We start from the raw sequence: 27,794 nt of genomic DNA on the forward strand, positions 1-27,794 counted from the left end.
TAGAGCTAAACATAAACATATTGGACGCACTCAGCTTGACAAAGCTACTTGCTAATTCAGAGAAAGCTAACGGGTCAACCACGCGAGTAAAAATAGGACAGCAGCTTCCTCGTATCAACAAAAATGAACAAACAAAAACAAAAGCATTAAAAAAACAACAACTGGTGGCTACATGCTGACTGTATTGAATTTTTTCACATTCTATGACTGATTGTAACTTGTGGTGACTACATGGTTGCCCAGAGCTTGATAGCATTGCACACTTTCGCCACTTTTAATTGCGATTTCACAGGTTGCCTGAAAGGAAACAACCTTTCTGCAATCGCTCCAGAGACGTTTTTTTATGAATGCAGACATAATTCCAACATGTAACTATCAGTCCAGATGTAATTGTAATAGCCATGTGAATCTGAGTTAAATGTGAATTTCTGTCTATGCAGACAGCAACAGATATGTGATTGTTGATGATGTATAACAGTTAATTGTTATATTATCAGAAACATGTTGCATCTAATCGCAATTCAACGGCAGATTGAAAGCAGACTGACTCTGTCTTATAGGAACACTTATGTCACATTTAGTGACAGTGTTGGTATGCCAGACAATTTTGCAGGAAAAAAACAACTTAACTGAGAACTTAACTTTATATTAGGGCAGCATGGTTCTCCCCGTGTCCATGTGTGTTCTCTTTGGGTACTCTAGCTTCCTCACACAGTCCAAAGACACAGAGTTACTGGGGTTAGGTTAATTGGTATTTCTAAATTGCCCATAGGTGTGAATGTGAGTGCAAGTGGTATCTGTGTTAGCCCGGCAACAAACTGGTGTTACCGCAGTTACCGCAATACTAACAATAATGCAAAATGTTAAAAATTATAGTAACATTGCATTGTGGGGTATTTCCACCTCTATTATTTGGGTTCATTTTTCATTAGTTAGGCATAAAAAAATCATTGAAAAACATAAAAATTAATATCAAGCTGCTAATCTTGTCCCCACTGACTAAACCCCCCTTCCTCTTTAGACTGCTATGTTCTGGTGGATTTTCTCAGAGGTAACTAAAGTTAAGTGACTTTCACTTTTTGGTCATGGTACAAAACTCAGCATTAATAACTATGATAACAAGAAGCCAGGTGCATATATGGAAGACACACAACCACACACACACACACACACACACACACACACACACACACACACACACACACACACACACACACAGACTTTGATTCAGTCACTGATTGCCTCTCCGCCCACCCAGACGCTGTGCAGCTGGCTGTGTGAACTGTGAAACACCCTGGGAGAGTGAGGAGGTTGGAAACAGATTCGCCAAGAGGAAACTTTAAAATGAAAGCAGCACAACAACATGCCCACATGCTATCTCTAGTCACTCCAGAGGAAAACAACCCTCATCCGTCCCTGGTAGATATACCCTTAACAGATGGGGTAGTGCTGCTGGAGCTGTAAAACAGTGTAAATATGGCTGTAGCGAGGCCCATGAGTTGTGGGCGTCATAATGTGGCAGGAGATGAGGCTGTTTAGCTGAAGAAGTATGTACTTGGTGATACTCGCTGCTTTATTTCAAGCTGGGCTATTATTGTTTTTGTTTTTTACAGTATGAGTCCGATTTCCCCATAAACACCAGCCAAATAAATAAATTATGATGATCGCTATAGTAAATGTCAGTTTCCTCTCATATCATGGTTATCTCAGATGCGACACAAACACATCCAACAAACACAGTCAGTGAAACATTTGGTCTTCAGCTGATCTATCTGACGGTCTGTTACAGGTCTGCACATGCCTGAAGCTAAACACAAGAGCTGAATGATAAACAGAGATATGAGTTAATGGTTTGTCTAATAAAAACGTGAAAATTGTAACACTCTTAACTAATTGTTATTATTTTGGGGTCCCACTGGCTGTGAACCATTAATGTTCCTTTATAATAACATAGGCTCAGTTCATCCTTTAGTTCACTGTATCCAGTAAATATTAGGCCATAAAGTAATCGCTATAACATTTCTGACATGCTAAACAAGCTACAAACTGACCTAGTAAGAAGAAAGACAACTAGTTTGATTTTAGTTTAATTTAGCTACCTGTGTTGAAGCTGTACACACAACATTACAAATGATATCAGGATAGAAAAACCAAAATGCAACGCTGTCGCCCAGTCTATGATTGTGTCCCTCGATGTTACACAGTGTTATCAGATTAGGATAACATTAGCAACCCAGTCCTGAGATAAGATTATGACCTGCAGCCAGTCTTGGTAAATTCTTGTAAGGTATATTTTGTTAGACTCAGCCTTTATTGTCTCACTCAACACAAAGTTGAGTTAGTTTGACTCAGTAAGGTCTACATTTCAAATGTTAACTGAAGTAAATGTGAAAAACCTGTTAAGTCTCGATTTAAAGACTAGATGTTTCCATAGATACCACAAATTCTTGACAGTGGCTGTGTGTGAACAATGCTACGATGGCACGCCAAAAATGTCAACGTCTATTACCTACATGTTTCTATTTAAGGACTTGCAAGTCATACCTCTGCACTGACACAGTAGAGAAGGTAAACAACAGCATGAGTCACAAAAAAAACAAACTTGCCTACAAAAAAAAAGTTGTCAAAACAATAGAAACGGCAAAATAAATTGAACAAAGGAAGAAACAGGAAATACTTGTATCAAGACTTGAGTCTTTTGTCCCATGTCTTTCACCTCAACCCCAAACAGTTGTGGCAGATGACTGCTGTTTCTTCCTGTTAAACGGGAGTTTTTCCTTCGCACTGTTGCCAGCTGCTTGCTAACAGCAGGTAGTCTGATCGCTGCGGTTTTTTCTTTATTATTGAAAGGTATTTACCTTACAACATAAAGTGCCTTGAAGCGACTATTGTTGTGTTTTGCTGCATTATAAATGAAATTGAATTAGATATTGTGCTTGAATAAACAGGCTGCTCCCTCGCCACAGGGCTCACTACAGCAGGTGGCTCTGCATGTCTAATTTGTCAGAGATTTAAGCTGGACTCCCTTCGTGACACAACCCCAGTGAGGAACCATGTCTCTAGCTGGAACTAAACCAGTGACCTGGAGCGAACGTGTTAACCACTAGATCCCTGGAAGCGTGTCTGATTAAGCAAGGCAATGAAAGTATTAAATTAAATTGAACGATAGGCAAACACCTGTTCTAGTTTTTACCAAGAAAATAACAACTTGGAGTATTTTCATTACAGAGTAGTATGAAACATAAAGACTGATGGCAGGAATAACAAAACAGCAATCACAAACAGCTTGGACAGACTTGTTTGCTTTGTCCCATCACACAAAAAAAATATGTGTTATTATTAGAGTTTATTGCTTTTAAGAATTTGGGGTCTTAAATGAAAAAAACAAAACAAATCTGGCTTCTTCTGTACATCGGGTACCTCCCTGCATGAATATAAAGAAAATAAAAGGGATTGTGGGATTCTCAGGCCTTAAAAGGAAGAGATATTATTTCCCAGACTCTAAGGTTACACTTAGTGGAAAATAACTTTTCAGCCTGCACTCCAGGTCTTCTTTCACAAAAGTGCATATGAAGTATACAGTGACACAAAGCGCTTTGACATAACTGTTCAATAATGGTGGGAGAATTAACACCAATAACATCATCTGGACCTTAATTATACCTGAGGCTAAGCCAATTTCCTCAGGGCATAAAGTGAGCGGATGCAGGTTAAAGTGTTCAGTCTCACACAAACAAAACCTGGTGACAAGCAGGAGGAACCGACAGAGCTATTACTGCCCCAGAGTTATTGTTCCTTCTTTTTTCCTGTCAGTCGGCGCTGACAGGAGGCTCTTTTCAAAACAAACCGGGAAGGCCTAATCTACAGTCCTCAGTGGAGCAGTTGGGGAGACAGAATAGAATTGGTCACAACATCATGAACAACAGACGCTCCTTGGGCCTTTTGGGAAATTGTGGCAATGTATGAGCAGAAAATAGACTCTTTGTCACAACGAGTGCCAGACAAACCTCGACCCAGCGACATGTGCCTACGTGAGGGAAGCTGCTGGCAGCCACAGTTGGCAGCAGTGGTGTCCAGATTTTTACATGAGGAAAGAGAAATGATATGAGAGCCCTCGATAGCTATACATGATATTTAACTGATAGCTATAACAAAGTAAATGACATGAAATCTAGCTGTTTAATGTGACCGATTTTATTTTCTCATTAATATTAAGCCCGCTGAGCCAACACACAAGCATGCTGTTTTATGTCTTACTTTGGGATGATTGTTAGAAATCATAATATAAGTTAGCAAGCTAGCAACTTTTAAACTTCTGAAAGTAAATATTTAACTGTAATACATCAGACATCTCTACTTATGAAGGATCGGTACCGATATTCGGTGCCGTAATTGCACCGGTTCTGACATAAACGGTAGTAACCAGACCGAAAAGCAGCGCACATTCTGGTGCTTTATTTCAGTGGTTTTTTTCTTGAGAAGTCATACACTTTGGATTCTAGCCAATCATTTTACCTTTCCAAGGATAGTAAGCGGGCCCAGGTATGTACGTTCTTTTAGAGCAGAGCTACAGATTAAAAATGCCCAAGGCGAAGTGGTCAAAAGTCTGGCTGTACTTCACAGCAAAAGATGCAAACTCAGCAGCCTGCAACAAGTGCTTTAAGGTGATACTGTGCAAAGGAGGTAACTCCTCGAATCTGAAGAAACACCTGCTGACGCATAGCGTTTTTTTAAAAGCCGAGAAATGCACCGTATTTGATAGCTTGCTGCAAGACCTCACACCGAGCACATCTACTGTGGGTGGGTTGCCTGTTATCGGACCCGAGTTAGCAACATCCCCCAAGAACCCGAAGAGGAGAGTCCTGGCCCCTAGCCCTGTCAGTGTAGCAGAAATGATGACGGATGATGATGGCAGCAGCAGCCGTTCTTTTCTGGGCGAGTAGTTTAATGTTGTTCGTGTGTAATTTACGTTGAGTAGGCTAACCACGTTATTACATTAATGCATGTAAGGTGAACTAGCAAACACTGTCGTAGTTACATGCGGCTGTCTTCTTGTTTGATGGCAGATACTCCCTTCATGTTGTATCAACAGAAAAGGCTAACTTGGTTATCATTTTGCAGAAAAAAGAGACTGCTAAAAATAAAAACATAAGAGGTTTTTGGACAAAGTTTGTCTTCTCCATTCTTTAAGCACCGGTTCGAGCACTGTTTAAGCACCGGCACCGTTTCAAAAGTACCGGTTTGGCACCGGTATCAGATAAAACCTAAACGATACCCATCCCTACTTATGAATGATTTTTAGAAATCACAATATATTATTTAAGGACACAAGCTAGCAAGGTAGTAAGCTAGCAGCTTTTAAATTTGTACACTAAATATTCTACTGTAATACATGTTTTTCTCCAAGATTTCTAGTCGTGTTTGAAATAGTCTTACCATTCACAACATATAACACATATGTATACTCTGGAATGATTTTTTTTTTTTTTACAAATTATAATGCATTACTGGAAAACACTACTTAGGAAGCTAGCAAGCTAGCAGCTTCTAAACTTCTGGAGCTTAGCAAGTCAAGAAATTTTAAAAGGAAATAATCTTCTTCCTTCTGGCACCTCCAAGATTATCAATCTGCCTAGGTGTACGCCAAAGGCAACCTCTAACTTGGAAGTGCCCAAAACTGCTGCAGTTCCTCTAATGTCCACTTGAGGTTGGTTAAAAGGCCCAGCTTTACTGGATTAAAAAGCATGTTTGCGACATGGTGGTGCAAAGCACTTCGGCCTTTGTAGCCAAGGATGGAACGAGCCATATGGATGTAAATCCTGGATCCAAATCCCACAGTGTTTACGTTCATGTAGAAACCTGACAGTCAACACAAGGTGATGTAGAAAATGAAGTTTAATGGCCTTCAAATGTAAAATACAAATATACTTACTGGTAGTGGACCCAGGAAGGCCCCAGAGTCTTCTTAAACTGGGTCAGACCCACGATGTCGATGTATATAAGCTCTACCACTTTATCGCCCTGCGTGGGGCAGCTGGATTTGTTTCCCATAACCTTTCGCATGATCCTGTAGAAAAAAGAAAAACAACAACTCTGATTCAGCAAATTGATCCACATGTCAAACTAGTCAGCAGGCAGCCACTGCATTTAATTTTACTAGGCAGGCCATTGATCAAAGCCAAGCACGTATACAACAGAGAAAGTAATCTGTCAAACTCAGGATTAAGGATTGTGATTTGGTTTGGAAATTTTGTCTTACCATCATCATCATCATCATCATTATAATAGAAAAAGACAAACAACTTTGTTTAGTCAGACTGCTGACAGTTCATAATGTGAGCTACTACAGGAGTTTTAAATAAGTTTACACTTTGTAAATAAGATTAATACTAATGTTAAAGGTGTTGGTTTGACTATACAGAGAATTATACCCATATAGCTGCCTTTTACTCAATTATTTATGAACGATCATCCTCCACACGAGTGTTCTTAACATCAGTCCACCTTAAATAGACAGTTTAATAATAATAATAATCTTACTCTTTGAGCTCATTGAGGGAAGCAGAGATGCGAATGTTGTGGCCCAGCAGGTACAATGTGGTTATGAGGTCACTCCACTGGACCAGCTCCCCCAGTGGGCCCCCACTGAAAGCATTTTCTGCAATCTTGAAGCCTGACTCCTTGGTCAGCAGACCAAGATGGACCAGGATCTGACGGAGGAGAAAATAGGAAAATAAAAAGTAAGTGCAGGAACTAATGTAGCGCAGCTTTTCATTTAGAAGATGAGAATACTTTTTAATGTTTGTGAATGTGGAATAAAAGGGCGATCATAAAGTTTATGAAAGACAGCAGTAGAGCAGGGCGATATGGCCAAAAATACTTATCACGATATATATTTGAAAATTTGCGATAACGATATAACTGACGATATAATTGATGCGAGACAAAATACAACTCCACAACATTACTAGCGCCAAAAGACAACCTTCCATTTATTTTCACTTAAACAAGAAGCTGGTTTTTATGTACATTAAAGCTTTATAAAAATGTAACAGTGCAAATGCAAATTCCTTGCTGAAAGTTTAACCAAAAGGCATTTCCAGTAGAAATGGGCTGACATATCCTGAGCATAACCATGTATAATATCCACTGAAGTTAAAAAGAGGTGCTTTGCAACATTAAACTGCAGTGTGCAGTACGCATTTTTCGGACCATAAGGTGCACGGGATTATAAGGCACATTAAGCGAAACAAAGCAGTCAGATAAATCAAACTTTATTAAACTCATTCTTCTTGCTTCCTCCACTTCTGTACCATTGATTCATTAATGTTGAATTCTCTGGCAGCTGCTCTATTCCCATGTTGTTGCAGTATATTAATGACTAACCTCGTATTGTGGATGGATTATCTCAGTTGTTCTCCTGACTGAAGTTTGGTCCGTTTACAGCATCCTGCCATGCGATTGCATTTGTCTCTAACTATCAGGAACCTTAACGTTAACTTTTATAAGTGGAAAAGTGTTAGTGTTCGTCCTCCAGCTTCACTGTTTATGTTATGCTAACATAGCTGTGTCGCTAGCGATCACGTAGCACATCATTATATACCAGCTAGCCCAACTTCAGTAACCCTACAAACGTCACTGCTGTTTAGTTTCCTGTCTTCATTTATGTTGGAAGTGATAGCAGAGCTGTACGTTCGAGTTTTTTCAGAAATCTCTCAGTCAGAACATGCAATATCATGCTTAGGTAACTAGCGAAACTAACGAGCTAACTTCCGCTAGTTTCCTGCTAACTTCTAACTCCGTTAAATGTAATAAATTTTGTTTTCATGGATGCCTGGAAGTTAAACTTCATAGTTACACCTGGTAAAGCAGCAATGCTGATCGTTTTATTAAAGATGAAAGAAGTTTTTAACTCTCAGTGATGCTGCAGTGTTCGTTTGACCAGAAGCATACGGAGTTTAGGACCCAGATTACTCCCAGATTTAAGAGCATCTTAGTCCGACAAATACGACAATAACGACGGCCGCTTGCATGTTCTGCAAAAAAATGTGCTTTGTCGTGTATCTGATGGACAAACACCAAACCAGTTCCACATCACTGAAGTTGCACCATTTTTACAAACCAATTCTGGTTCATCTGTTTCACTCAACAATTGGCCATGTGCGTATGAAAACAAAGGCACTGCGCATGCGCGTGTTACTCATATTCTATCGCGATATTTCATTTTCCTATCGTTGCCTAACATTATACCGGTATTACCGTGAACGGTATAATATGGCCCAGCCCTAGACAGCAGTGACTGAGCCATTTCTTTCTTTCTTGTTTTGACTGTTTTGAGCCACCGTAGCCCACAAGAAGAGTGGACAAATAAAAGACACGTTACTGGTTTCCTATCTAAAATAACTGGTTAGATTATTAAGAGTGCAAAATGTTTACAGTGCTCATTATAATAAGAGGTTTTGCTGTAAAAGCAGTTCTAGTTTTTCCTATGCTGACAGGTGAGCAGTGTCACATGCTGAGAAAACGCACACAACTTAAGTAAAACATGAACACACAGGATGGTTTTCAGCTGCCGAGCGGGAACATAGTGTTCCACAGTGGGAGCTGAAAGTAATAGAAGGCTTTGTTTGAAGTGACCAACACACATTTCACTGCTGACAGCGTGAATTCCTGAACAAATCAGAAGCTGAAATTATCACGAGAAACTGTTCTTTGTCTCATTAGAGACTGAACAGATTCAACAAAGTGGGTGGAAAAAAGCAACGGCCGGGTAAGATCGTGAGATTTCTTGTTTCTTGTACTCTTGAGTTTCACATGAAGGGGACGCTGCCTCACTTCAGCACCACGGTATCAAGGGAGCACGATGTGAATTATTCAGAAGGGCCAAGGGAAGTGTGCAGTTATTCAGAGCTGGGAGCAGCTTCTAGCTTGGGACACAATGGAATATCTGTGTCAGTCCTTTCCCAGCATCAGCTCTTCTCTGAGCAGAAGTGAGGCGGTCTACAAGTGTGTCAAAGTGTGTTTGGGTGTATATCGGTATTGGTATACATAAAGGTGGTGCATTCATTTCAACTGGCTGGTTGAAAGCTAAAAAAAAAAGCTGCATCCTGCTGACTTTTAGGTAGATAAATATTAACATTTCACTTATTCAGCTAGAATATTTTTCTGAAAAGCACCAGTCTTCCCTTTTAGCTGACTAAACTTGGGAGTTTCACTGCATACTTTGGTATTGTGCCTCCATCTTCTACATATAATACACAAACAGGACACTGAGCTCACAAAAGCTTTTCATCCATTACTCTGAACGCTGTCTAGAGGGCCTTTCCTGGCAGAGAGGAAGTGACACATTTATGTCGGAGCCTGCAGTTACTCTTTACAAAACAACTGTAGCACAAAAAACAAACAGCTTCTTTTCGTCCCTGAAAACAAAACCTGAGTGGACAAAAGCTCCGGCAAACTACATCATCATCTGTCATGCCCACCTTCTTCTTCCGCCGCTTGCCCAGGTTCTGCTTTGCAGCCAGCGAGCGGATGGCGCTGACCCACGGCTCGGCCATCCGTTTGATTCTCAGCATCATCCAGCGGAACTCCTCCCGTTGTGACATCATCCGGTAAAGCTCCTCGAAACTGGTCCGGATCTCCGCCTGTGTGGAAACGTGGACACAAGTACAGCGACTGTAATCTGATAACGTGCGCGTGTTGGTCCACAGAAAACATGAATATCAACTTCTTTAAAATCTCTCATCAAGACAGTGATTATGTTCACTTTGTTATCTGCTTCACTTGTGTTTCTTCATGGCTGCTTGGTTCTCCTGCTGCAAGAAAATCCCAAAGCAATCTTTAAAATTTTATCTAATGTAATTCAGAATTTGCAATATTGCCTTCCAAGTTGCCAAAGGCTTGTTTTCTTGGAGTGAGCTCCACTAATACAAGATCCCCAGCTCAACCCCAGCACTGTGTAGCTACGATTAAAAGGTTTATCCAAAGTGACTGAGTCTCGCATTGTATCTCCTTGGATCGGCAGATGGATTAAACGGATGGAGACAGAAAGGCGGAGCTGGTCTGCGGAATAGGGGGGTGGATGAATGACTGGTGAATCTGGGCTTTAATGTGCCCTATTTGTCCTTTTTTTTTTTAAAAAAAAGAAACAAAAATCTTATACAGTGAGTTATAAGTACATATAGTGAATTGAGAAAGCACTATACTGTAGTTATGGTTACGGGAACATCAGGTGCTGAAACATTTGGAGCGCCAAGTGCTCCCTGTTACAAACAAATGTCTAAAGGGAGAAGAGGAAGAAGGCTTAACTGTGCAGGGTTTGATGATTCCCACAGAAGAGACATACAAAGCACAAAGAAGGATCACTGCTACTTTTTTTCTGGGGGCACAGATTTCAAGAGACGGGACATCGTCATCAACTAAATGTTTAATAAAAAGGTTGTGAAGCAAAGCGGCTCATGCTGTGAAACGTCTATCTGCATGTTAGTAATCTTGCCTCTGTTGTGAGACTGCTGACTAACTGCTAGTCAAGCTGAAGGATGGAAATAAACGTGAGGTCACAGACGGCCACGGAAAGGGAAATAGTGTAAACACATTCAAATATCACCCCGTCTCATCTGAATATGACGCTGAGCAGAGTAATGTGCTTTGTCACATCTCCCTCCGCTCTCGTCTTTCTTTCCCTTTTCCCTCTTAACCCTCAACCAGTTACAGCAGATGGCTGCCCCTCCCTGAGCCTGGATCTGCAGGAAGTTTCTTCCTGTTAGAAGCCAGTTTTTCCTTCCCACTGTCGCCAAGTGCTGGTTTTCTCCAGAACGCTGAAGGGTCTTTCCCTTCCAGTATAAAGTGCCTTCAGGTGATTGTTGTTATAATTAGGTGCGATATAAACAAACCTGAATATAATTTTTAGGAAAAGAAGTGAAGCTGTGAGTGAGGCGGCACTAGTGGGAGAAAGATAGAGTGCTAAGGAGAAACCACAGTGCCATTACTAGCTGCTAAGGTGGCTGAAACAAGGTTGTAGCGAGGCATTAGCATTCCTCATCACGACAGGAAATCGCTTGCACGGATTGAAGCTATTAAAATCTGTGCCTGAATTAAAAACTCCAAAGCCTGTCAAATGGCATGTCCCCGCTACTGATGGGTCAGTGCTGTTGATGCTTCCAGAGAGGGGGATGAAGAGCGCTTAATATCGATTCACCCAAAGCAGAGGAAAAGGCAGGGGGAGGGGGAAGATACAGTAGACTTTGTACAAGCCAGCAAGCAAGCTCTGTAAGTGGGATTTGACTGAGCTACCGCATTGGCACAGATGCAAGATCATTATTTCAGATTTGACCCATGGTTCCATCACTCCGGCTTTCGTCTTCTAGAGGCTAAACATACCTCGATAGCATAAGCTATCATAAGCTATCGAGGTATGTTTACAGTTCAGCTCAGCCCGTTTGCTCATTCGCTGGCTCGATTTTACTTTGATTGGTTGTAAAGGCAGCTTGAAAAGCAAACATTTTAAAATGTTAGCTATTGGTGGACAGTTTTTATTGTTATGAGACTTGCTTTCACCTGACTACCAGTTCTTAGTATTTTAATCTATATTACTGTCTGCTCTGCGGCTAACGCTAAGCAACTGATATACAGTGCTGAAGAGAAAAAAAGCATTTGCCTGCTTCCCGATTTCCTGTTTTTTGCATATGTATCACACTTATACATTTGACCACATGTGTGCTTAATTTTACTAGCCATTCATTTCAATAGAGCCTATCTGACAAAATGAGGTCAGCTAAAAGGAACAGATCATCAGTATTGGTTCAGTAACTTGCCTGAGAGTACTTCGGCAACCATGCTGGAGCAGCCAGCGATCAAACTGCCAACGTTCTGTTTAACCGATGACCTGCTCTACCTGCATACAGAAACCCCTTATTTCTTAATATGAAATATCCTATAAATGAAGCATAATGGAGTAGGTCTAAACATGTAAGGAAAATTAATCCTAATGATAAAACTTGCCATCACGCATACAAGTATCCATGAAATCCATTCAGTTAAATGGACCACAGCTATGGCATCTGTGTTGTAATGCGACACCCGAACAACCCCGGCATAACGGTGCCTAATAGATATAGGCCGACCAAGTAGATTTTTTTTAATAGTGAGCAACTGCAACTGGTTACTCTCACACAAGCCTATTTTTATAACAACACGAGGGGTTAGTAGCGAGGGGAGACTATTATCTCTCCTGTCTGAGCAGTAGCTCGTGATGTGAGAGCCTCTGAAAGGTTCATCTCGAAGGGCAGCTGAAGTAGTTCAACGGTCCATTGTGTTTTCAGTTTACAGTTAACAGGAGATGTGTGCTGTTTTTCTCTCACCTGGCCTCTCTGGTCCATTTCTTCATTCAGGGTCTTGGCTCGCCAGGGCAGACGAGGACACCAGTTCTCCACCTACGGAAGAAGCCCAAAACACCTGTTCAGTTTACAGCTTTGTTTTTTTTAACCTTTTATCAGACATCCACCGGACACACACACACACACACACACACACACACACACACACACACACACACACACACACACACACACACACACACAGAAATGTCAATATACAAACTTTGAGTACATTAGCACAACTCTTCACTTTACTAGAGATGTAAATGGACCCTGCTGCTGTTCACTGTTGCTAAACTTGGCCTACTAAATGCCAAGAAGCAACTGCAGGAATCCTCTCAAGTTCATATATATGTGATTATATAACACTTTTCTTCAGCTCTTTGCATTAGACAGCAACTCAAGACAATTTAAAATACTCCTCTTACTTAGAAAGCATTTAATGGATTGGCTGTATGTTTCCAGCATCATTACTGCTTTACATTCTCGACACGACGGTTGTGCTACTGTTCCTCCATTTTTAGAGGTAGAAGCTTTGGCCTTCAAGCTCAACTTCTTCAGGGAAAAAAATTCCACTGTACATTTAAGCTATGGCCATTCCTGCCATTACAAAAGTAGTTTTCCTTAATTCTCCGTCTGCCTGTGTCACTTACTGCTTTCATCTGGCTTTTCACAGATTATACACCAGTGCTAAACTTTACTTCAACCATTTAAGCAAGCTTCCCCCTCGTCCCCACCAATTATTTATTTCATACATGAAACAAACTAATAACAAGAAGAAAAGCACTGGACCAAAAAGAAAATGAAAAATGCAAGAAACTATTATTTTGTCTGACTTTCTGTTAGAAACCACACGTCTCACAAGGTTCAGAGTGCATTCACACCCATTCAAACAGCATGTCCTTCAATAAACAAAGGGTTAAACAGCAGGTGGGTGTGGCTTCTGTGTTTACGCCAACAACTGTCTGAACATATGAAGCAGATACAACTGCTTCATATGCAGGTACGCTGGTGTGATCTGGGTGGTAAATTCTAGCTCGCAGATGAGTGGCTCCTGTTTGATGACATATATATGTTAACACCTCAGGGCAGGGATTTGGTCTTCTTCATCCAAAACAGCCACATCTTGCTGTACGCTGTGTTCGTGAGCCGCTGTTTACTTTTAATGATGTCTTCCTGTTTATTTTAGCTAGGGAGATATGTTCTAGTTTTTTGGTTTGGTACTTGATAATATATGAGGGCCATTGAAGGTTTAAAAATATTAATAAAAATAATGAATTAAGGGGGAAAAAAGCAAGAAAAACCCCATAAATGTAAAAGACTAATGGCCAAACTTGTGAGGACAAAAAACAAGACTTTATAAGGAAAAAAATCTTAAACTTAAAAAGGAAAATCCCTGTTTTCCAAGAACAAATTCACAAGCTTATGAGAAAAGATTCTAAAATTTAGAATTGTGTTTTAATCATGTAGATTTACGACTTGTTGGATGACTGTTTTTTTGGGTGCGTGTGCGTCCCATATGACCCTTATGGACCATTGATTTGTTTGTTGTTTTGGCCCACTTCAATCTCCTTTTTAACTCCTCCAGCTTTGTAAATTTACTTTCATACAAACACAACATATATCAACATATCAAGGAGTTGTCCCTGTGGCTGTTTGGGGAAGAGGACTGGTTTTCGTGCTGTGTCTCTGCCCTCCATAGACGAGGGAAAAGTACCCAACTGTTAACGCTAGAGCAACACACGGGTCTATAGGTAGGTGAAGGTGGGACACAGCCACACAGCTGAGGATTTGCCTGATGCTGAACAACTGCCACTCTGACTGCAGTCTCCATATTCCATCCTGTTCGTACGCCTGATTTAAATCACTTCTTCTTTCTCAGCAATTGCTTGTGCAGTTCCTTCCTCTTCATCCGTTTGTACATACAGATGTTTATGGAGAAGTGAAGTTTAATTGTGTCTGTGAAGGTTCTCAGTCATCCAGGTCATCGTAGTCAAAGGAGCTTGCAAAGAAAAGCGTCTGGACTTCTTTAAGTTGCTTGAAGACGTTTCACCTCTCATCCGAGAAGCTTCTTCAGTTCTAAGGTCAAATGGTGGAGAGATCCCTTCCCAGACGCCTTAACGCCCACTCACATCCTGGGCCATCTGACCTCAGGAATTCGCATGATAAGGGGGGGCCAGGTTCACAATGAACACACCCGAAACTCTGGCTGATTGGGACCCACGCCCAGTTTCCCACCTTGGCTCAGGCGATTAGAGGATCATCAGGGGGTCCTTTTGTCCCTCTGTGGGGGGTTACTCCCACTAGGTTTATATCTGGGACTCTCCACCATTTGACCTTAGAACTGAAGAAGCTTCTCGGATGAGAGGTGAAACGTCTTCAAGCAACTTAAAGAAGTCCAGACGCTTTTCTTTGCAAGCTCCTTTGAAGTTTAATTGTGCATTTTGCTTGTCTTGGCAAAATTTGGCTCTGTACAAGTTGCGAGTGTTTACTGTCAATCAGCAACACACCACCATTAGCTAAACCCTGACCTTCTCCCGCTGACATCCATCCGGATGCGCTGCCCCTTTGCAAGGTTAATGCAGCGCTTGACACGTATGAATTATACATGGTAAAGGGTGTATGATCTGAGCTTGAATTTTTTTTTTCCTCTTAGCTAAGAAGAACTGTAACACTAGAGGTGAAGAGTGAAGGATGTTAGCTTAGCAGAGAGTCTTTATAAATGAATGAATATTCTTTATTGTCATTGTCACAGGTACAATGAAATTGAAAGATGTCTCTGGTCAGTGCAACATCACAAAAGATAAATACTTAAAAACTATAATTAAATACTTAAAAACTATAATGATAGGATATAAAAGATAGAAATACATATAAAATACAGTATTCTCATACCGTAGATACACCCAAGCAATCCAGGCCTAAGGCCCCATACAGACACTCAACATACGACCTAGTTGATATATCACTCAAACAATCAATCACTCAATCAATTTGTTAGCGCATCCAACAAAACATGTCTGAAAGCATTCCAACATCAAGGGCACAAATGACAACAGGGGCAATGAAAGTCATCTACTTTTAGTAGCATTGAGACATGATATTGCAATTGGGTAGAAACTGTGTTTGAGTCTGTTAGTCCTTGTGTATGTTGTTCTATACCGTTTACCTGAAGGCAGCAGTTCGAACATGGAGTGTCCAGGGTGTGAGGTGTCCTTTATGATGTTATGGGCTCTTTTGAGGCAGCGGAAACTGTGTAGGTCTTTCAGTTTGAGGAGAGGGCAGCCGATTGTCCTTTGGGCAGCGTTGATTACTCCCTGGAGTGCTTTCCTCTGAGCCACTGTGCAGCTAGCGTACCATATGCCTATGCAGTACGTTAGTATGCTTTCGATGGAGGCTCTGTAGAAAGACACCAGCAGTCTCTGTGTGATGTTGTTCTTCCTAAGCACTCTCAGAAAGTACAGTCTCTGTTGTGTCTTTTTCAGTAGCTCAGAGGTATTCACACTCCAGGATAGGTTTCCCTCTATGCTGACTCCCAAGAAGCGGAAGTCTGCCACCCTCTCCACACAGTCGTCGCTGATGATTAGTGGTTGGATTTCTGTCTTGTGTCTTCTGTAGTCAATTATGAGTTCTTTGGTCTTTTTCGTGTTTAGGAGAAGGTTGTTATCCTTGCACCATGAAGACAGCCGCTCCACCTCATCTCTGTAGGCAGACTCATCTCCCCCAGATATGAGCCCCACCACAGTAGTGTCATCTGCGAACTTTACAATGGCGTTGCTCTGGTGGGCGGGGGTGCAGTCGTGTGTATAAAGCGAGTAGAGCAGTGGACTAAGCACGCAGCCCTGTGGCGAAATTCTGACAAATATTTCTGTTTGCTTCCTGCTTCCATGAATAGAAAGACGAGGTTTCTCTCAAACCTAATGGATTCCACTAATGTCCATCTCGCTTCTATTCCCATACCGACCAAGCCAGCTTTCTGCCTTCTTTACCAGTCGGCCGCTTTCAGCTCATATACAAAATTCATAAGAGGCTGCTGACCTCTCTGAATCTGAAATCCTACTTTTCCCAAAAATATAACGCCTCAAAACAAAACAAACATGGAAGAGCTCTCTAGTTGAAGCTCAATTTCCAACTTTAGAATTAGTTGATGAGACAAATTTAAGGAAAACTCGTCCAAGAGAAACGAAAGGCTCGCTGATCAAACGTAATCAGCTGCTGTGATCTGCGGAAGATCTTTGAAATGAGAAATCAGAGCGGAAGTTTAATGTGAAGCAAAGCTGGGGGTTTTTTAGGGGTTTTTTTTGGGGGGGGGCAGACTTTAATTAGAATTAAGGAAAAGATTAGCTCTGTCGCTACAAAACGAGTACATGTCCGTGTTTGGGGCAAAGATAAATCATGCAAAAAATTGAAGGTCTGAAAGTGTCCCTTGAAGGAACTCGTCAATAATGAATAATCCCTCCACCGTGGCTTTTTCCCCCTATTTGCCGGGACTGAAGTGAAGTCATTCTGAATCTCTTTTCATATGCTGCAAACTCATCCCTTGAAGGAGTGCCTCGCACATTACCACATCACCCCCCTCCCCACTGAATCATCTCCTCGTTCTCCCTCACCGTCCTCCTCAACACACTAATTTGCTCTCATGAAAAATGAAATCCCCCTTTTACCTCTACTTATTTTTAGCACTTCATTCTTTTGTGATCACTCTCAGTTTGCAGGAATGTTGTCAGGCCACTCTGGGTATGCAGTATCCATTTTTTACTGGTTGTCTGAGGTTTTTTGCAGCTCTTATCGTACTTATTGAATCCAAAGAGAACAAACCCAAAGCACAAACCAAAAATATACCGCAGAAAGAGACCATGCAAGCAGCGGGAAAATAGATCAAGCAACTGCAGGTTTCTGAAAAGAATGTAAGACTCTTCATTTTTCGAATATATGCAAAAAACAAGAATGTTTCATCACAACGTTCCTCTGCTTTTAAGGGAACCTGTTATGCGTTTCCTTATTTTATGCAATGCCAAGCAAATCCTATTTGATACATGAGCTTTGAGACCTCTACATCATTGTGATTTTTATGACTTTTTGAGACATATATACAATAATAGTAATAATACATATAGGGCTGGGCGATATGGCCTAAAATTCATATCGCGATATAATTTGAAGCACGTGCGGTAACGATATATATCGTGATATATTCTTTTCTTCTGTATAACGTATTTTCCACACTATAAGGCACACTTAAAATCCTTTAATTTTCTCAAAAATCGAGAGTGTGCCTTATGTATGAATTCTGATTTTACTTACTGACTTCGAACTGATTTCTGCGTGCAGAAATCTGTTAAAAAATGTTTTAGTACAACTTTGGTAAGCCGCACTGCTTGATGGATTGTCAGAGCATTACGGCTGCCGTAGTGAGGAGCTTCGTGGAGTAATCTGGGTCCAAAACGCCGTCTGCTTCAGGTCCCAAAGTCAAACGAACACTAAGAGTTAAAAACGGTCTAAATTCTTTCATCTTTAATAAAATCATCAGCGTTGCTGCTTTATCGGGTGTAACAATTAAGTTTAACATCCATGAAAACAGAATTTATTAAATTTAACGGAGTTAGAAGTTAGCAGGGAGTTAGCTCGCTAGTTTACACCTAAACATTTCATACCATCTTCTGACTGAGACTTTTGAAACTAATTAAAACGTACAGCTCTGCTACCACTTCCAACATAAATGCTGGAAACGTTTGCAGGGTTACTGAAGTTGGACTACCTGGTATATAATGTTGTGCTACGTGATTGCTAGCGACACAGCTATGTTAGCATAACATTAGCACAGTGAAGCTGGAGGACGAACGCCAACTTTTTTTCCACTCGATAAAAGTGAACGTGAGGGATTCTGGTGGTCAGGGACAAATGCAATCGCATAGCAGGATACTATACACGGGCCAAACTTCAGTCAGGAGAACAACTGAGATTATTCATCAACAATACGAGGTTGGTTATTAATATAGTGCAACAACATGGGAATAGAACAGCTGCGAGAGAATTCAACATTAATGAATCAATGTTACGGAAGTGGAGGAAGCGAAGTTTTTGGCTTTCCCCATATTTCAAAAGTGCTACATCTCTTTGCTATGACTGTCGCCCGCCATAATTTGCAGATGATAATGGTTTTAGCTGCTGCGATGCTTTCGACCAAAACAGGCGCAGCTTGATGACATCATCAACATGCGCTATCGCGATAGAGCGGTATAGTCAAAGTCTCTATCGTTGGCCAAATTTATATCATTTCTATCGTATATCGTTTATATCGCCCACCCCTAAATACATATTATAATATTCAAATAAGACACAAGCACTTGCTACAGTAAGGAATACTTGTTGCACAAAAATGCTGAATGTAGCAAACATGAAACAAATGAAAACAAATTTTTTGTTTTGCTTTATTTGTCAGTAACCACATTAGATATTTCATTTCAGGCTGTAAATAATGAAGCTGGCTCATCTACAAGGAGCCCCAGTGAGCCAAACGCTCAGAGTGTTTTAGAGACTCTGTTTCAGGCAACTTTCTTTACTTTCAGCTCTGTAGCTCTGCAGTTGCTTGCCACGCCCACAAAATAAAATAAAATCAATAAATAAATAAAATAAATCTGCCCAGAATGCTAATTTAACTAGCATTTCAAATATAAATTCTATTTTAATTTCAGTTAATTTTGTTATACCAGCACAATATAAAATAAAACTTACTTGATTGGTTTACATTCAGTTTACAACAAGCACATTTTCCTTAATGATTAGGTACTTGAACAAATAAGCCTTTGATTTTATATATTTCAGTTACATTTTACAAAAAAATGATTGCTTCATGTTTACTGAGGTTGAAAAATCATTTTTAGTGCCGTTTCAGATGGGAAGAACTGGGGGGGTTGTGCCATGAGCCAATGTAAACTAAATAAGGATTATTTTGATCTGTCAATCATGCCAAGCTATGCTGGTACAGTCCAATAATAAAAACAGAAGGCTGGAAATAGGTTCACGTATTTTTTAAAGACAGGAAAATGAGTAACTAATTTATCATTTTATATAGTTGGTAGAAAAGCACTGCATTTAAAGGAAAACTCTTTTTATTTACCCAGGTAACAATCTCTTGGGCGATGAGGAAATGAAACAATTATGATTACAGTATGCAGCTCATATGCATCTACTTCAACTTTAAAACTGACCAAAATTAACACAAGAAACCAGTTAAAACAATTACACCATGTTTAGCAGCGTATTTATTTAAAACTGTTCTGCTCGGTGGACAAACATTTATAAAATAATATGAGGATGAAGGTGATTTCTACTCATTTCTGCTTTTTACATCTGAAGGTAGGCAGATTAAAAGAAACCAGTAAAGGAGACAGATATATATAAAAGCCAACTAATGAGAAAACATGCAGACACACAGAGACGGACACTTAGCAGCATACAGAGAACAGTGGCGTATCTGAGGTCCAATGGTGTATCTGCCATCAATAAACACAAAGCCTGTATATAAATGGTAAACAGTAACCAGCTTGTTAAGATGCTGGTCAGGCGCTCATACACCAGTGCTGCTTTTGCCATGTTGATTTTGTACCACATGAAAAGTAATCATGACGATGTAATACAATCAGTCTTTTTTATCTACATTTATTAACACAAAAAAGAAGGATTTACCTCGCTGAGGTAGATGAAGAAGGAGCAGGTGGATCCATCCACGCCGTAGTTGGCGTAGCAGCCGTCAGAGCGCCACATCTCCTTCATCCACTGAGAAAGAGGAGAAGCTAAATGTGAGACGGGCATACTGACCCAACATAAACTTTAATGTCACACGTATATTGTAAGAGCCACAGACTGTATATAAAAGACCTCCACTGCTGAAACTACAGTGATCGTATCTGAATGAGAGGGTGATATGTTTGAGAGCAGCCTTACTAACTTTGTGGCAACTAGGGCTGCCACGATTAGTCGACTAGTCACGATTACGTCGACTATCAAAATCGTCGACGACTGATTTAATAGTTGACGAGTCGTTTGAAGCTTTGTAAGATCACAAAAGACGCAGGAATAAGTAGTAGGATTTAAGAGTGTAATAACAGACTGAAACAGAAGATGGCAGCAGTGCATGTACAAGGATGCCAGGTGCCGTTAAACCCCGAAGAAGTAGCTGTGTCCCAGAATTCATAGCGCAGCCCAGCTCAGTTTCCAACAATGGCGGCAGCTAGTTAGTCTTAATATTACTTTTATTACTCTTTCTGGGTCACAAAATAAACGTTTAGCATATTTTCAGGCGAGAATACTTTCAAAAGCGCTCCGACTTTTTCAGAGACGTCTGTCACCCACTAGCTCGATAGCTAGCCGGGGGCAAGGCTCACTAGAGCCCGTGAGAACGCCGGACTCCCGGCAAATCGTCTTCAAACCCACTGCCGTCTTTCGCTACTCAGGTTAAACATATATAAGTGACTTAGATAACTTAAAAATGTTATGCTGGGCTTTTTTTTTTTAGTATTTTATTTGTTCCTGAGTAAATCGGTTTGGCTGAGATTAAAGTTATAGTTTTTACACAGCTGAATAAACGTCAAGCAGACAACTGATTATCAGAAGTGTGAGATGCTCGAGAATATACTCCGGTGTCCTGTTATATTTTAGATAGCAAGGAGTTTATTAAACTTCACCGAAACAATCTGCAAATTTCATTAAAATTTAATAAACCATCATCTTGTCTTTATTTTTAGTTAGCACCTTAAACACTTAAAGCTGTAAGCTAATGATAGTTATATAAGAGCAGATGCATGCTGGTGCAATAAGTTTTACGTCCAATGGATGATGATCTGATTAGTCGACTAATCGCAAAAATAATCGGTGACTAGTCGACTATCAAAATAATCGTTTGTGGCAGCCCTAGTGGCAACCTTCATGTGTGACTGAGTGGAAATCCTTCAATGTGAAAATGTCATTCTTCACTGAAATGGAAGAATGTAGAATGTCCTCAATAAAATGTGTGGAAAGCCGGGATTGATGGAGACTCTGGATGCGGACTGCGATGAGAAACTCTTCTTCTAATTTGATGTCCGGGGGGCAGATTTCTGTGGCACTGGCATTTCTGTGGAAGTGGAAGGGCTGCTGAGCTGAGATGTGGACTGACAGCTATCCTGCTCGTAGGCTCCAATACGTCATGCATGGTGATTTGCAGTAACCTAAGGGAGCAGCGCACTGGCAAACAGAAAATCGACTATTCAAAGCGCTTCATAGTTGGGAGAACTGGCAGATGGGCTCGGAGTCGTTTGGAAGGCAAATGCATAGAGATTGCGTTACTTTAAACAATGACCAAAAAGAGTTCTGTGAGTAGGAGAAAATGTATTTTTCAGATGTTTTACTCGTGTGAAATGCCAGTTTACTGAATTTTGATCCCTTTTCTGAAAGGAAAAAGGAGTTCATGTGCAGCACTCGTGTAGATGGTGTATGTGTAAGGAAAGCTTTAACATTTCCTCAGGCCAAGTTGGAAATTCTAACAGTACAAATGGAAGATTAGGAGTGGCTGAGCAGATGGTGTGTATGATAGTCCCCCATCAGCTTGAGGGACACAGACTCGCCAACACACAGACAAAAAACCAAACAAGACAATGGACAAGCATTGTCTTGTTTTACATAACACAGCATGTGTTATGTGTTTTATTTGGGTGTATGCACCTGTGTCTGCCAGTACCCGTCTGCCCCAGAATTAAACCTGGCTGTCATCTGCTCATCCGGCCTGCAGGTACTGTACAGCAGTGTCATGTAGGAGTTTTGGGAAGTATGCATTCACAACAACAGTGATGTGTTAGTTGTTTAAAAGTGAAGGCAGCAGTGTGCCATCACAGACTGAATTAACTAGATAGAAAGCACTTTCTTATTCCCAGCTCCATCTCTTCAATCTCAGACTGTACTAGAGTAGCTATGCATGAGTTCTGCTTCGAAATAATCCTTTTTTGCTTTATGATGGACTTTGGTCCAGCCCCCTCATTTCATCCACTGTTTAAAACAAGTCATTTAAACAAACTTTCTTCTGATTGGTTGCCACTTGCAAACAGGTCTGAACAGCAGGTGGGTGGGGGTAAATGTGCTCAGGTCGGGCTGAGTGTCTGAGATGACCATATTAGGGATATCATCTCTTGGTGTTGTCATACAGAGTCAAGAGTGAACAAAAATAGTCAAACTGTGTGACGTCTGAGCCAAAAGACTTCACACACCTCACAGCTTACTCACACATTGTTGTGTTCCTAAAACCATCATGAACCATCTTTGCTCTGCGGCAGGGCCCATTATCCCCCTGAAAGATCATGGATTACCGTTTCCATAATAGGGACTGTCTTCTATCAGAACCGCCGTTAGGGTTTTTTTTTTTAGCAATTTGAGCGACAGTAACTCGTCTGCTTGATCCGACCATGACCCTGTCAGTTTTTCACAACTTTTCCTTCCTTGGACCACTTTTGATAGATACTGACCATTTCTTACTGGGAACACCCCACAAAAGCTGCAGATTTTGAGACCTGGTCGTCTACCCATCACAGTTTGGCTCCTTGTCAAACTGGCTCAAATGCTTACAGTTGCCCATTGTTTGTGCTTCTAACACTCCCTAATACATCGCCCCCATGAACAGGTGCTATGATGAAGAGATAATCAGTTATTCATGTCACCTGTCAGTCATAATGTTATGCCCGGTATCTAAACACACTGTATATACGTCATATAAGATAACATATAAATTAGCTTGTGCAAAGGATTTAAGACAAAGATGAACTTCACTGCATAACATCCTGAGTTCAAACTAAAACTTGTTATGTGTCTGAAGTCGTTGGACGCCTTGGAAAATAATATTTAGCTGTCCTGTGTACAACAGATAATTGACTAATTAACCGATTTAATTGCACTCAGTCACCAAAAAAATGCAAAGAACTCAGCTTATCAGGCTTTAGCTTCACTGACTGTGCAGGCAAGATAATTAGGTTCACACCAGATGAAAAGCATCCTCCTTCAGGACTTTAGGGGCTCTGCACTTTTGTAATAAGAGATCTTATTACGACTACATATATGCACTGAGTAATTTAATGCAAACAACTATTAAAAAAACATTCATTAATCATTCACAATTATTCGAAATACGAGCCGGTGGTGCTCTTTTAAATCTGTGTGGGTGTTTCCAGCTTCAAGCTGCATTGCAGATTTTTCCTGTAATAAAAATGCAGAGCAACAAAAGTGTTTCCCAGACCTGAGTTGACCTGAGTAACAGTTATCCCAGTCTATCTTGTGATCCAGGCAAATTTACAGAAACAGGCTCTGAGGTATGTTTTCTCTCCTTTTGTTAGCGAGTCAGAAGCGTTACCTCGTTAACAGCAACGTGTTTATAACATATGACAGATTAAAAACGTAGAGCACAGACTACAAGGCTCATTATATATGAGATGACTGATGTTGTGTGGTGCTGAAAAGAAGCTGAGGGAATCGGTTGCGATCGGTGTGACATGTGGGTTACATAAATGGTTCTTCAGTGCATCACCATTTCAATCAAAACAGCATCATTACTAACTGACCTCAAATACCTGGGCCACCCATAAATTAACACACAGGTAGGTATGCAGAATGTAACCTGTGCCTCTTAAGGCCATGATCTGGCAGGAAACACTGAGAGTATTCACAGGAATACTCCACAGGCTACTTTTAAATAATAATAAAAAATACTACAGGAACATTAATAAAGATTACGTAGTTTTTGTGCTGATGAAAATAAGGCGTTATGATGGTGTGCATGTTAATTAATGTCCAACCTAACAAACTTCAGACCTGCAGCTCAGAGTTTTATTGGCCCTAAAATTACACCTTTTATTTTTATATTTTGAATATTAATGCAATTTAATAAACTAATTAACGCCCTTGCATCAACTCTTTTTGTCCACTGTCCATGTAAAAGCTATAAGCCAGATGCTGGTTATGTTTTGTAGATTACACTGTCATTTGTTTTCTTTTCTGTTCGCTATGAATTTCTGCAGGCAGTTCTCCTTTCAGTAACTCGTCTTTCACATGTTTCAAACCTCCTTTTCAAAGCTGTGCTCAGAGAGTGGGATGGAGAGGCCTGTTTTTAATGTGTGTTTGCATGTTTGCTTCACCTTGAGCTTGCCCTCGCAGTGAGGGAAACCATCCAAAGGCGGCAGCTCGCACTTCTCCTGGGCTCCGTTTAGGAGGTCTGGATAAAGAGAAAGAGAGAGAAACGAAATCAATAAGGTCGAGTCAGTCAGCTCCAGAATTCTTTATCTGTCTGCGTGGGGTTTTTTGTTTTGTTTTACTGGATACATCACTATTACAGTGGATATAATAGAGACAAAAATATTAACATCTGCAGTTCACACTGATGGTCTGAATTGTGAGGGGAAATGAAGCATGTGTGGAGTACACAAGGCCCACACACAACCGTGTCACACATTTATCTTTCTAGCTCCAATCACACTGTCAACACCTTCTTTATTTCCCCTTCTGTTGACTGCTAACTAGTTTACATTATAATACTTACAATAAACATGTACTATGTAGGTCATTAGGGCTATTGTGTGCGACTGCCTACATTCTGAATGACCTATCAGATGTCTTTACAACACACAAAGAATTTTAAATGCAAACACGTGAATACAAAATCTGTTTTTAATTTTGATCTTGTTGATGTTTATCCACTACTTCTTATCCTTAGGCTGTAATAACTGGCAATGCAACAATTTCTGCTACTGCTATTCTGCAGAACACGATGGTAACTGTGACGATACAACTTTAAACGGATGCTAAGTGATACAAGAAAGAAAGCAGTAAAGATACAAAAGAGTGTAGGAATTGTTTAGATGTGATGCTCCATGGACAGCAAGCATCATATAATAAGGAAGCAATAACAAACAATGTTTAAATTCAAAAGGCTTTGCTTTGGTTAAATGTCACCTCTTGTGCTTCTCCTTATTTGCTGTCACATACAGTAGTTAACAATCATTAAACCTGCCCAAAATGAGGTGGGTGTGTGAAAAACTCCCTTTTAACAGAAAGAAACATCCAGCAGGACCAGGCTCGGGGAGGGGCAAACATCTGCTACGACCTGCTGGCGGTGTGGCGAGGGAGAAGACACAGGGGCAATGGCAATTTTATTTATACAACACTGAATCCTCCAGCCTACATGTCAAAGCATCCTTGGGCAACATGCTGAACCCTTGAGCTGCCCCGTCTTAAGGTGATTACAAAGACAGGACTGCAGAATGTGTGTGACTTTGTGAGTGAAGCTTGTGGTAACAAGCCAGTAACCAGCTGTTCAAGCCTTTTCTGTACAAAAGGTGGCCAATCAGAAGAAAGATGGCTGAAAGTGAGCTTGTTTCAAGCTGAGTGTCTGCAACAAGGCCCAGGATAACAAACTAGGATTATTATGAACCATGGTCTATGCAAAGGTACCTTTGTAGAGTCCAATGTAAACATCAAACTGGAAAGGAGGGCCCACAAAGGTACTTTAAAGTTATTTTCTGCAAATCGAAGACAACAGCATCTGTTTGACGACTCGAGAGCTTCGTCTTTGTGTCTGTAATTTCAAAGTAGGAACTCATCACATCGTTTCATTTGAAATTGATTAAGACAGACCAGCGAATAAGAAAAATACCTGAAAGTGCTTTGAGGCTGTGCGTTAAAAGAATTTGCCACAACATGAAGTTGTACTCGCTCCTGCTCCAAATAAAACAAGAGATCACAAGGGTTGATTTTTACTTTAACTAAACTGGAAGTTTTGCACAAGTATTTATGCCCATGACATGAGTCATCAGACAATGTGACAAGAATTGCATTAGACCTATTGCGCAGTGTGAAATGAAATAAAATTACACAATCATCCCAGTGCAGAACACTCTCAGCACTTTATGTCTGGATGTCTTTTGAATTTGCAAATGGAGACTGGCCATTACCCTGCGGTCAGGGATGATGGTCATCCGATAGCATCACCTTCGGCTCTGTAGTCTTAACTCCATAAAAACGAAAAACCACACAAGGGCAAGAGCTGCACCAGCTGAAGCTGCAGTGATGCAAACAGTAGAAGAATAAAAACCAGAAGCTGCAGTTGGAGGAGAGAGCTCCTGTGAGATCTCCTCCACACTGATTTGAATGTCCCTGCAGGATTAACGTGCATGGCCCGCACGGCTCCCAGTCTTATAATCATCTTTTCTGATATCGTCATTCAGAGTCGTCATCCGCCCTGACCTTTAGTGCCAGGATATAAATAATGGAAGGCAAATGGATAAAAAGCTCAGAGGTGCATGCCAGGCTGACGTAATGAGTTTAAACTTGATATCAATACTGGAAAATATTTATTAAAATACAGCAAAGAAGTCAAATCTCAAAAAAGTTAACAATCAGCAATCGTATGGTCATAAGAAAATCAAACCTGTTTGTGCAAACACAAAGATGGAAATGAAAAAGACAAAGTAGCACAGAAGTGCAATGTTTGATCTGGACACAAGTGATGGAGGACCATCTGGTAGAACTTTGGCAAGCCTTTTCGGTGTGTGTGTGTGTGTGTGTGTGTGTGTGTGTGTGTGTGTGTGTGTGTGTGTGTGTGTGTGTGTGTGTAAGACAGAGAGGGAGAGCAAGAGACAGATTTTGTGTTATAAAATCTGTCTCTTGCACTGTGCATCCATACCACTTCATGTTGTGGACGCACAGTGTGAGCACTCAGGTTGCATCAGAGCATGGGGCTGTATAGTGTGAGACCCTGCATCGTGACCTACGAACTTCTAACCCCTGCTATTCAACCGTATAGTTTGAGCAGGAGCTGAATATAGGACTGAGAAAAAAAAAATCGCAGTGTGTGCCCAGCTTAAGCAGATCTGACCAATAAGACTGTGGCATTTGATAACAAGTGCGCTCATAGGTAAAAACATGTCACAGTAATGAATGTATAAATAGTAAAATAATGCTATTTTACCTCGACACACAGCAAGATGCTAGTGTGGGTCAATTGGCTCATCATTGCTTGATGTCAACTTCAAGTCCCCCCCCTTAGTTATGCTGTATTAAAATAAAGTATAAAGTAATTATAATAAAGATAATAATTATAACCCAGAGCGCTCCCTGACAAATACTGAACTGGTAACGATATACAGTAACTATACTCAGGTAGAAGTGAAATTGAAACTACATATTTTCATGTCAAAATGTTTGTCTTACTTTCACCATAACAGTCATGGAATAAACCTTTTTCATTGACAGATTTCCTTTAGCTTCTTTTCTTGCAATGTTGTGCTGGGAAAAACTATAGAAAGTAAAAACTGACAAGATTACTCTGGCATCCAAACCAGTTTACTATCCTGTCAAATCCTGACTTGAAATAAAAGCCACAGATGAGTCACTTGACTCAAAGTC

At 40.6% G+C, this 27,794-nt stretch overlaps 1 protein-coding gene across 2 annotated transcripts in view; it reads right to left on the minus strand.

Annotated features, from left to right (window-relative positions):
* The window catches only part of mgat5 (alpha-1,6-mannosylglycoprotein 6-beta-N-acetylglucosaminyltransferase), a 106,256-nt gene that overhangs the window by 39,569 nt on the left and 38,893 nt on the right, over positions 1-27,794 (minus strand). For both annotated transcript variants that reach the window (XM_085398796.1, XM_085398795.1), the window contains exons 4-9: positions 24,530-24,606; positions 20,064-20,153; positions 12,360-12,431; positions 9,483-9,644; positions 6,541-6,710; positions 5,933-6,067 (exon numbers count right to left, since the gene is read on the minus strand). In XM_085398796.1, coding sequence (XP_085254922.1) covers positions 5,933-6,067; positions 6,541-6,710; positions 9,483-9,644; positions 12,360-12,431; positions 20,064-20,153; positions 24,530-24,606 — 706 coding nt within the window. The remainder of the gene's footprint in view (positions 1-5,932; positions 6,068-6,540; positions 6,711-9,482; positions 9,645-12,359; positions 12,432-20,063; positions 20,154-24,529; positions 24,607-27,794) is intronic.

This window comes from Rhamphochromis longiceps, linkage group LG23 (genome assembly GCF_057381845.1).
Source record: "Rhamphochromis longiceps isolate RC_006_pf linkage group LG23, R_longiceps_female_GT1.1, whole genome shotgun sequence".
Classification (NCBI taxonomy): Eukaryota; Metazoa; Chordata; class Actinopteri; order Cichliformes; family Cichlidae; genus Rhamphochromis; species Rhamphochromis longiceps.